We start from the raw sequence: 11797 nt of genomic DNA, 5'->3' as shown, positions 1-11797 counted from the left end.
TAGGCTAGGCAGGTCCAAGCTCACTTCAAGTGGGCTTGGTCTAGGCTAGAGAGAGAAAAAGGAGAGAAAGGGGGGACAATTTTTCTAAGGGAAGTCTCCTCCTATTTATAGCAAGAAAAATAAATCTTGGATCCACATAGGGTCTGGTTCTAATCCAAATGGCTCACCTAATCCAAGGTCTGAACTTAATGTCAAAGTAACTAAATGACATCTATGTTCCTATGGAGCCCACTTAATAACTCCATGGGATATTTATGTGGGGCCCACAAGATATTTTTGGTGAAATATTTTTGTGGGGTCCACCAGATGTTTTTATGGGGCTCATATATTTTTGGAGTTTCGCTGATATATTTTGCAAAAAAATATAAGTACACTATTTTCTTCATCTCGATAAGATGAAGCAGATTGGCTTTGCAAAATCTTCTAGTTTTATTTATGGAGAGAGTTATGGCTCTTTGTTTGTTTGAGCATATATCTCTGAGGATATATACATCTGAAGTATAATTGGCTTGATGAAATTCATTCATTTTGCATTCTAGGTTAATATAATAGTTTTATATAAAATACCTCTTAGTTTTATTTAGAATTTTTACTGAAAATTTGTGGGTCTTAAAGAGTCTCAAGTTGATGATGTGGCAGTTGGCATGGTTTCTCTAATGATGAACAAGTCAAAAATCCAGAGTCTTAGTCATGAGAAGCAAAAGCAGGACATGTGTCAAACCTAAAAGGCATGACAATGAAGAAGTGGGGTCCACCTAGGGGCATGTAATCCTAGAGGGACCTATGGGACGTCTCCTAGTGATAGATTTAATTATTGTTAATTAAGTTTGTTTAATTATGGATGAGTCTTTTAGTTAGTTTGTTCTTGTGAAGAGTCCTTAGCTAAGTAGGATTTCTAGTTTAGTTGGTTTCTTAACTTTTCTAATTAGAAGATGCTTTATATAATTAAGACTCGACCCAAGCTCAACCTATATAAGGAGGCTTTGGGGATGCTTATTGGTATTAATTAATGAATTGAGTTTCTCAGAAGGCCTAGTCATCCTCCTCTTTCTCTCTCCTCTCTTATTTTTCTCTCATTTCCCTTGGACATCCATTCCTCCTTTAACGTCTTCTTATCTTCTCTCTCACTAATCTTAACTAGCATAACGTGTGTGGTGGTGGATCCAGCTTAAGCAAAGGGCCCAAGCCCTTCACATATTCTCTTAGAGATTTTATAAGGCTATATTGTTCAAGAAAGCTATTTGGAAGCTTCTAAAGTTGTGGTTCTATTGTACTACCATCTCTGACGCCTAACTCAGGTACCCATCACTTTAAGCCTCTGATATTAATATCTTATACCTGTAACCATACCTTATATTGCATTATCTTGTTTTACATAGCTCTATAACAAAAACGACATCTACTTGATTAACCTAAAAACCCTATTTTCAATGTTTGACCTTTTCAACCATCCAACAACCTATTTTACTATTTTCTGACAACATCCTATCTTGACACACATCCCTAGGTTTTTAACGTGCCCTTGGTTCAATTCATATTAAATCTTAATCAAAACCCCTTTCCCAACTAGCCTACCAAGCCATTTTAGCCTACTTGATTTCCTTGTTTCCTTAGGTTTTATCTCAGAACCTCCTAAACCTTACACCACGGTTACCCTTAGGCCTCTACTCCATTGTATCTAGTAGGGGTTCGCACCCCAGACACGTCCATTCCATACTCGAAGGGCTAAGAATTGTAAGAATGATCCTCTCGATTTTGTCGGGCTCAACATAGAGTACTCGTTTATTGCTAGCTCAGGGCTCCCTTCCCATTCAAGCTCTAAACCGATTCTACTAAAGTTTGAGGTGGGCACAACAATGGAAAATAACCTTTAGCGACAGTTGAGAACTAGCATTATAGGTCATTTTTGTGTAAAATCAGTGCTTGTCATTGATTGCACACGATTAGCGACATACACATGTCCGATAATAGTGGATGGCTTATGTCATCCACTCTCTCTCTCTCTCTCTCTCTCTATATATATATATATATATATATATATATGTGTGTGTGTGTGGGGGGGGGGGGGGGGGGAGTAGATGCCTAACAAAGTTAAGGGCGTACCACAAGCAAACTGAGTTTTTGAGTTATTTTTGCAAATCTGACCACATAGATACTTTTGACATGGTGGATTTGTTAGAAAACAACACTTGGATAATGTTTTCTTGGTAAAAAAATGTAACTTTCTCAGCTTGAATATTTATAAAGTGGTAGACCATCAATTTTCAATCATTATAAAAATTACCCATGTGTGAGAATCCGATGATCCATGAGTTCATTCCTATAAAATCCGGCATATAGAACACAAATGCATGGTTAGATTTGAGAAAAACATGAAAAAATCCTTCAAAGCCTGGTAGGTTGATGGTAGGCACAGATTAAAGTAAGGAGCGACCCCCTACTAATAAATAGATATTATATATATGTAGTCGCCTACCACTTTTCTAGCCTTCCATTATTTTGAAGGGTTTTCATGTTTTCCTTAAATTTTCCCATAGATTTGTATTCTATATGCTTGATTTTATAGGAATTGACTCTTGGATCATTCGATTCTAACACAGAGGTAGGTTTTTATAAGGTTTAAAAATTGACGGTCTATGATTTTTATAAATATTAAAAGCTAAAGATATCATGTTTTTTTATCAAAAAAAAATGATCCAAGTATCGTTTCTTAGCAAATTAACCATGTCAAACGCATTTGTAGGGTCATATTTGTAAAAAAAATCAGAAAGCACACGTTCACTCTTAGTTTTGTGGTAGGCCAGAAAAGTAGTAGGCAGCTACCACTTTTCCCGTAACCATAGATCAACTCTATCTTCTGTGGAAGTGTGGCTTAGTTCATTCTAGATTTCCTATATCAAGCTCAAATTATCCAACTTGATATATAAAATGATCAGATCAGCTTATGTGCAAAACCATTGACAAACATCTCTCTCTCTCTCTCTCTACATGCATAAAGCTCACTCAAAGCATGGGTTAATTACTTAATGGTAACCTTCAATGTGTCATAATCAAGTGAAATCTAATATAGATTCAATCAAGCCCAATGTTTTACAAATGGACATGGATATATTTGGTGGATCTATGTATGCTACATGGCCCTAGAAAGCCCCTAATATCCAATCCTTCAGATAAATTTAAAGAATCGGATTTGACATGGAGCTCACACCAAATCTGAGTGATTCAAACATTTTGTGCCAACAGGTTTGACTGGCGCAGCTTTGAAGTGCGCCAGTAAAGCGCCTTTTCCTGTAGTGGTTCTTTGTTTTTGTTTGGCAAAATTCCTGTAATTTTGAGCAGAGTAGATGGACTATTGATGCTCTTATCTCAAATATGAGTACTCTACTTTTAGATTCTAGGCGCACTTGATTTATTGCAGTTAGATTTGCAAAAAGACATATTGTGACCACAACACAGGCCTGATCTCTTAGCCTAGGCTTGAATACTTTGACTTAAACCTATTTGATAAAATAGTCGTGCAAATCCTGCAAATATGAAGCACCCTTCGCAAAAAACATGTCTAACATAAACTGAAAAAGGTTAAACAAGTGAAATATTTTGGCTTGCCAAAGTGTTGCTCAACAAAAACTAATGACTAATGTATAATAGTGGTTGACCTCATAGATTTACTTTGTATGTTTTTTGTAATTTTTATGTGCACTTGTGCACATACAATTTGCTAGTATTTTCAAAAACATCATTGCACTAAAGATGTTTTCAGTATTCCAATATATATATATATAGAGAGAGAGAGAGAGAGACTTCGATCCAACGACAGGACCAGCAACAATTTGAGAATTGGCTGCATGCCCGCTTATCACCTCACTATATATGCATTTGTTAGGCTTAAAGTTGATTTCTTAATTGGTTTTCTAAACTTTCTTAACAAGTTTCTTGTCTTTTGACTTTTAATTTTCATTGCCTTCATCATGGTCATCATAAATATGGTTAATATCATATGTAAAAACAATGTTGAACCAGCGCATCACCAAAACAGCAATCTAGCTCCATCTCTTTTTTTTTCTTTTTCTTTTTTTTTTGGGGGGGGGGGGAGGCTGTAGTTCTATCATTAAAACCCGGGAGCTGATCGTAGATCGCTTGGTTTTAGCATTAATTAAATCCGCTTTCTTCGACCTACAGATTGAACAAATGCGGGCAACAGACTATAGTGTATCCTGTACTCGACCTAAATTAACTGGTCTTGAGGTTTAGTTGGCTATATCATCATCGTCAGCGTCCATGTTATGATTACTACTAGTATTTGATATGAAACATTTGAGATGCATGCTTAGATGGCTATACATAATGTGCTTAGTGTTCTCATAAATCCTTAGAGGCATGCACCTCCAAGAGAGAGAGAGAGAGAGAGAGAGAGAGAGAGAGAGGCAAGCAAGGACCGAAATATACGCAATACTGAGAATGGGGGAGGAAATGTTATATGGAACTTAGAGAAATGAATTGAGAGTGGAAATTCTTGACGTGAGAGATGATCTTTAGCAGGATTCTTGAGCGACACACCAATGTTATTGTATGGAAAAATGGAAATTGGTATCAGGGTTCAATTAATAACATGAGCCCTTCGAGGTATAAGAGCTGAACAAGTCCACAAAATTCAAGTGCCCTCGCGGTGGGATCAATTACTGCTACTCTTGGCTTCATTGGAGTAGGGCCCACAGCACGAGCATGCTGCTTTTGGTACCCAAAAAAAACCCACCCTTAGTCTCTCAAAGCATAAGCACAACGCATGGCATGGACCCGGTATTGAATGACGGATAATCTACCGTCGAAGTCACGAGCCGTCCTCGACCGTCCAAACCACAACACGTCGACACATACATCTTCTAGAAAAGGAACCATTGATAAAGCCACCCATTTGTCATTCCCCCACACAGTTTATGTGGAATACGCCGTTGTCGCGTAATTGCACCATGCACCTAATCAAAGCAGTTAAAAGCTTTTTACTGGTCCCTATCTTTTCTTAAGCACCATTCGGTCTTCGGGTTTGATATTGCTTTTATGTGATTCATAAAGTTTGACACGGCCCATTGTTGGCTAAGTGCCACGCATGTTTCCCACCTTTCTTAATCACCTAAAATAGCCCAAGCTTTAGTGCTAGCTGTCGATATACACAAGGTGCTGAGTGGCAGTTCAGAGAGAGAGAGAGGGAAAGGGAGATGACTCGGTCTTAAGAGTGTTACTTTTAGTTACAAAAGTAGACGAAGGGTTTAAGAGAGCAATTAAATGATTGGGAGCTTATGGTTTAAGCGAGCTCTAGTAGGTACTGTGTCACCTCGTGGTGGGCCATTCATTATACGCGATAATGTGAAGCACAGGCGTCGATGAGCTGACTTTTGCAAGGTGGTGAGTTAATGCACTTGTGGGAGAGAGATTGAGATGGATGAGTCAGCGTGCTACATGATTTGTGAACGAGTTTCTTCACATAATATATATATATATATATATATATGCGACGGGATCAATGGTTTGGACTACTGTCTGCTTGTTATCAGGAAAAAGCCTAAAGAAATAGGCCCTGATTCTTGTTGGTTCAACCCTAAGGATCTTTAGCGCTAGCATCCAACATGGTAAGGCCTCCTTGCTGCGACAAGGTTGGTGTGAAGAAAGGGCCTTGGACCCCTGAAGAAGATATCATCCTGGTTTCTTATATCCAAGGACATGGCCCTGGAAATTGGAGAGCTGTTCCTACCAATACAGGTAATACCTTAAATTCCTTATTTTGTTGTTTGATTCATCCATTTCTTCCAACACGTGCAACCAATGATTCGGTTTCCTTTCAGTACCAGCATCATCTTGGTTACTCTATGCTCATCTCCATGATTCAAGCTTTTTGCTGCTTGATGAACCTTGCTTGGTTACTGATCTCTTCTTTCTTTTGAAGGTTGTGCCTCTATTAATTTTGTCGCTTCCGTGTGTGATGATGACAGGCTTGCTTAGATGCAGTAAGAGTTGCAGATTAAGATGGACTAATTACCTCAGGCCAGGAATCAAGCGTGGCAACTTTACTGAGCGTGAGGAGAGGATGATAATCCATCTCCAAGCACTACTTGGCAACAGGTAAACTCTAATCATGATAAGCGCATTACATACGCTATCTTGAATTACAAACACCATTGTGTATAAGATCGATCCATTGGTCTATTTAGTTTCATAAAGATATTTCTGTTGACTTTTTTTTGTTAAATGAATCTATTGAATAAATTGACGTACTAATAGAAATATGCCAATATATGCAGATGGGCAGCCATTGCTTCCTACCTACCACAAAGAACAGACAATGATATTAAGAATTATTGGAATACCCACTTGAAGAAGAAACTTAAGAAGCTTCAGGCAGGTCTAGATGGACCTATTAGCAGTGGCTTCAGTGACTATCAATCGATCTCAAAGGGTCAGTGGGAAAGGAAGCTCCAGACTGACATACACCTTGCTAAACAAGCACTCTATGAAGCCTTGTCTGTGGAGAAGCCAGACTCTCCTATTGAGATGAAACCCCCCAACTCCATGTACGAAAACCCTTCTTTTTTTACATCAAATCAGTCTCCGTCATCTACTTATGCTTCTAGCGCAGAGAACATAGCGAGACTCCTTGAGAATTGGATGAGATCTTTACCACCGAAGTCTGAAGCAAGATCTCTCAATACAGAAGCCACCTCTATCGAACTAACCCAGTCCCTCACAGCTACCACTCCTACCACCACTGCCCCTAAGGCAGAGTTGAGAGCTGGGGATTTTGTATCATCAGATGCTCTTAAATGTTTCCTTGGAGGTGAGAATGGTGGCAGCATCATGACATGGAAAGCGTTCTCGTCTGACTCAACGCCAGGCGTTTCTCAATCTGAATCGCCTGACGATCATCACACTGAGATCTGTGGCATGTCTGAAAGAAGGAATGCTCAAACGTCTCAAGCAGAGAGCAAACTGAAAGTGCAGACCGATGGTTCACTTTCTTTGCTTGAAAAGTGGCTCCTGGATGAAGTTATTTCTTCCCAAGGGCATGATGAACTCATGGATATTTCTTTAGATGATGCCCCCGCTATGTTTTAACTAAGGGTGTTGGTTTGAGGGGCTTCTTTCCATTTTACTTTGTTTAATCTTCTATTTTCTTGTTCCACTGCGAGAAGGGTTAATGTAAAAGCTTAAACTGATCCAAAGCTACTTCAGTAGGGATCATTTAGGAAGAACAAAACTTTCCAAAGTGGAGGAAAAAGAAAGTGTAACATACAAATTTTCTTTTTTTATATTATATATATATATATATATATGTTGGAGCAAAATAATTGTATCCATATTTATCTAATAGACCATCTCCCACTTTCATCTCATATTGAATAAAATATTTCAAGTCAATCATTCAACTAGTTTTTTGTGCATGGTATTAAATCCGTGATGCATGGCCTGACACTTGTATATTTGATCCAAGGGAATTAGAGTTTGACTTTGGTTTCCTTAACCTTAAATCGATGGAATTTTACTTGAGTAGGCACAGATAATTTGTGGACAGATGGGGCAAAATCTCTCTCTCTCTCTCTCTCTCTCTCTCTCTCTCTCTCTCTCTCTCTCTCTCTCTCTCTCTCTCTCGCTCTCTCTCTCTCCAAGAGATACAAGATAGACATGGATGGCAACGGTGAAGCTCTTTGGTGTCAAGTGTCAATTAATCTTGGAGACTTGAAGGGGTTCATAAATGAGCCACATGTGGAGTGCTTGACTTTGTTTGCCTTCAATATTTAGCTCTTTCTAGTAGGCAAACAGGTGTTGCTTTCCTTGCTCGCATTGTATGAACGCAAACCACTGTGATCATCATCTGTGAAAGTTCGACCTGTAAAGCACGGGAGAACCATAAGTTCCTTATGATCAAGATACTGCTAAAACGCTTACACCCTTCTACGTTCTGACTTGATAAGTACATGATAGACGTAAGAGGTTTGGAAAGTAGAACTTCAAAACCTTCCCCTTTTTGTAACAAGGAAAAGTGGAAAATAAAAAAAACTTTTGTTGTGATCTGAACCAAGGGTATTGGGAAGATAGAAGAAGCGCAGAAAAGATGGTATGATTTTTCTCATGAGAGGCAGAGGTAAAAGAGGAAAGGAAGCTTCCCTTGGACAAGGCAATAACTTTGCCATGCTTTACAGCTTGATGATGTTAAAAGGCCCAAAACTGGGCACTCCCACGTTCGTACGTACCTTGTATGAAAGTAGAGACTTTGACACCTTTCTCCCAAAAGAGAATCCTCCATGTTGCTTCTATGCACCGTAGCATTTTTTGTCTCTCACCATTAGTGTCATTGCAGGCACTGTCACCCCAAAACCCACAAGGCTAACTGGGTTCGGACAGGGTGTGCCTAGGATCCAGTAACAGGGGACCCAAAGGCACGCCCAGGTCTGCCCCACAGACAACGTGCGAGGTTGCGGGCCACTGGATCAGGCGCAGGGCTGGCATGGCCCGAGATCCACGGGCAAGAGGCGCCAACATGGTGTGTCACAGGAGGTGCACACAATGGCAGGAGGCACGTGGACGGTTGCGTGCTTGCACAGCGTGCGTAGGCATTTGTGTGCTCCTACGATGCGCGCGTGCATTATGCGCCCACAGGGCGTGTTGTGAGCATGGTGCACGGACGTGGTGGAAGGAGTGTGCATTGTGGTGAGGCAGAGTGTTCAATTTGGTGACTGGGCAGCAGCCACTGACACTGGTGGAAATGGCCAAGCAGAAGAGCCAGGGTCGCTGTCCTGCGACCTACCGCTTCGTCAACACACTAAGAGCGACAGGAGGAGGTGTATGACTGCTTGGCCAAGGTAGTGCAAAACATGAAGTAGATAGACGGCGGCCACCAGAGTCCCAAGTGGGGGAGCGAGTTTTGATCAAACTCACCCCTCAAACCTGGAAGAAGATTAATCAAAAAATGGCACACAAGGGGATCATTTTGAGGTATGATGGCCCCTTCACCATTACACAAAAGGTGGGTAAGTTGGCCCACCAGCTGAGCTTGCCCAACTGACTCAAGTTACACCCAATGTTCCATGTAAGTTTTCTGAAAAGTACCATAAAGATGTTAGGACCCCTCACGAGCAGTCCTGAAGAGGGCACCACCTACAATGCAAGCACATTTTGATAAAGTAGCTGAAGTTGTCCTTGAAAGACAGGAGGAACTGGCGGGTCTACTTTTTGGTTAAGTGGAAGAGAATAAGTCCAATAGTGATAACTTGGGAAAAGGACTCAACACTATGACAGTTTGAAAGCCTGATCCAGAAGTACCTCAAGCATTCTAAGGCAGCGGACAGGTAGCCGAGTTCATTTTTAACCCTAGATACGTCAAGAACGCACGCAAATAAAAACAAAGGCTGAGTTGGGGTTTCATCTAGCACACAGCTAGGGTACAAGGTTGTTTACACAGGTGCGCAGGCCCGGTTTACAAGCTCAAAAGAGTGAACCCTTGCACACACAGTGTGCTTTACCTGAATATAAATGTGCTTACCAATTTTGAAGTAAAATGCACATGCAAATTGGAAGATAGAGCTAGTAAAAGAAGAGGTTGTGGGGATGCAACCCGCAGGCTGGTGTGCAGGCTTGTTGTACACTAGCAATGTGCAGGCTACGACACTTACGCAGGGTGTAGGCTGTTGCACTTGCTGCATGTCGCTGCACAGATGCAGTGGCGTAGGGCACAGTGCCCAGGGAGCTGCGCACAGGGCGCAGTGCGGCAGCGCACGCAGAGTGTGCAAGGTAGCATGCAACGCATGCAGTGCACAATGCACATCGATGTGCACAGGGGCTAAGCGCAGGCGCACAGTCTTGCGCAGAGGTATTGTGGCACCTCAAGTGCGTGGATGTGTTGCCATGCACAACGCACAGGGGTGCCTAATGCGGTGTTTGGCGGGGTAGTGAAACGCAGCATGCAGGCTGCGAGCTGGCGCTTTGCATTGTGGTGTGGTGCTTGCGATGCGAGGTAGGTTGCAGGATGTGGTGCAAGGCAATGGCAGGAGTTGCGGTAGACGCGAGATGTGGCAGCGATAGGCACGTGCTGCGGCAAACATAGGGTGCTACTATGACAAGCATGTATTATGGCAGACGTGGGGCGCTATAGTGGCAGGTGCAGGATAGAGCGTGCGATGCACGGGTATAGTGCACTATCGAGGGATGCAGTGCAACGTGCGGGGGTGCGATGCACTGGAATGGTTCACGGATGTAGCGCACCGGATGAACAACACTGCAGGGTATTGGGCCTACAAAGTTCGTGGTATTACGGGTGACCCACGTTCATCCAATCCTTGTGAAGGTTCTCTGACAACGTGCCATATGAATCCGCAATGGTGTCGGCACTTGTGAGCGATTGTATGCTAAAGAAAAGAGTTAGTAAAGCCGACTCAAGAACATCGAGTTACTTGCATAAGGGATTTTGTGGGAACGATGACCGCTATGCAATATGTTAAAACTCAACGGGAAGGAGTGCTTACTGGAACATATAGCACTTGAGCACTGAAGCAGATCAGGTCATGCTGAACATGAGTGTTTTTGCTCATGCTGACATCGTGGCCGTCTGTCTACATTTTAGATGAATGCCACGTGTTTTTGTTGACTTTTGAGCTTTTTAAAATGCAAATCGGATAGCCACAATGTCGGCATGAGCAAAAACTCTCATGTTCAGCATGACCTGATCTGCTTCCTAGACGCGGTTGAATAGTAGCTTCAAAAGTTTGAACCAATTTTCTCTCTTGCCCTCCCTTTTCCATCTTGCTCCCTTGATTCCCCTCCTTTCTCCTCTCTATTCCTTACATTTCTCTTGTGCTTCTCTCTTGGCTCAACTAAAAGGGCATCCACATACATGTGCATTTTAACCATATGTAGTGGGTGGGTGGTTCATGTACGAAGTTCATTTTCCCAAGCTACAGGAGTGTTTTCGCAAAAGAGGTAGAATGTTCTATTCTCTATGCGTACATCGAAACTCATAAATATGAGTCCTATTTTTTTATAAAAACCAACCCTATATCATGTCCCTCATACATGGGTTTGGTATAGGGTTTGTCAAAATATAGAATAGAGAGGGTTTTTGAAAGAAAAACACCTCTCAAAATCGATTTCTCCAAAATCAGACCTCAGGGTCCGATTCAAACTATTGATAAAAAAATGGGGGATTTATGTTAGAATTTATGATGGACTTAATAAAAAGGGGTTGATTTCGATTTTTCCTAGAAGGAATTGATGCACTCCCTAAAGTAGCCAAATTGATTAATTAACAACTATACTAAAGAATGCATGATATCAATTTTATCAGAAATAAAAACCATAATTTCTTATAAATACATATAATAGTTATTTGTTTTCTTGTAAATTTTAGTTAGAAACTGTATTTAATATTTATGTACATGTTTTGTGTTGCTTAGCATGCCTTTCTTTATTTTTTTGTCATTGAAAAATATGTGTTTTTATGAGTGTTAGTGTAAAAACACCAAAACTAATTCTGAGAAAATTGGGTTCGGTGAAACGAAACAGTTTTTTGGCCTAACAGCTGCAAAAATGAGATTTATCTATAGTAGATTAGTTAAAATTAATTTAATGATATTTTAAAAGATTTATTTTATATGCTCATGTAAAAAAAATCAGAAATACGAATTTGGGTAGCCTATTTTTGTCCACCTGCCCACCCGAATGCATATTTCTCATAATTACATATTTTTGGCCGAACACCTGACTGATAAATTGCTTGTATCTCCCCTATCCAGAGGATTTTATACAAGCAATTTGT

At 40.8% G+C, this 11797-nt stretch overlaps 1 protein-coding gene across 1 annotated transcript; it reads left to right on the top strand.

Moving 5' to 3' along the window:
* Positions 1-5536: 5536 nt before the first annotated feature.
* On the top strand, positions 5537-7271 carry LOC149847030 (myb-related protein 306-like). The gene is made up of 3 exons (XM_089998267.1): positions 5537-5754; positions 5985-6114; positions 6294-7271. Exons 1-3 carry the CDS (start codon positions 5622-5624, stop codon positions 7102-7104), a joined length of 1074 nt encoding a protein of 357 aa, XP_089854393.1. The 5' UTR covers positions 5537-5621; the 3' UTR covers positions 7105-7271.
* Positions 7272-11797: the final 4526 nt, after the last annotated feature.

Source organism: Nuphar pumila, chromosome 2, assembly GCF_984573655.1.
Source record: "Nuphar pumila chromosome 2, dmNupPumi1.hap1.1, whole genome shotgun sequence".
In the NCBI taxonomy this organism is placed as follows: Eukaryota; Viridiplantae; Streptophyta; class Magnoliopsida; order Nymphaeales; family Nymphaeaceae; genus Nuphar; species Nuphar pumila.
Note: the sequence above shows the minus strand (reverse complement) of the source record. Positions and strands in the feature narration are given on the sequence as shown.

What these genes read in the sequence shown, in the direction of transcription:
- LOC149847030 (XM_089998267.1), top strand. Translation starts at nt 5,622, where the DNA reads ATGGTAAGGCCTCCTTGCTGCGACAAGGTTGGTGTGAAGAAAGGGCCT. An exon ending in AGCTGTTCCTACCAATACAG is followed by an intron (nt 5,755 to 5,984) that starts GTAATACCTTAA and finishes TGATGATGACAG; the next exon opens with GCTTGCTTAGATGCAGTAAG. An exon ending in CAAGCACTACTTGGCAACAG is followed by an intron (nt 6,115 to 6,293) that starts GTAAACTCTAAT and finishes CAATATATGCAG; the next exon opens with ATGGGCAGCCATTGCTTCCT.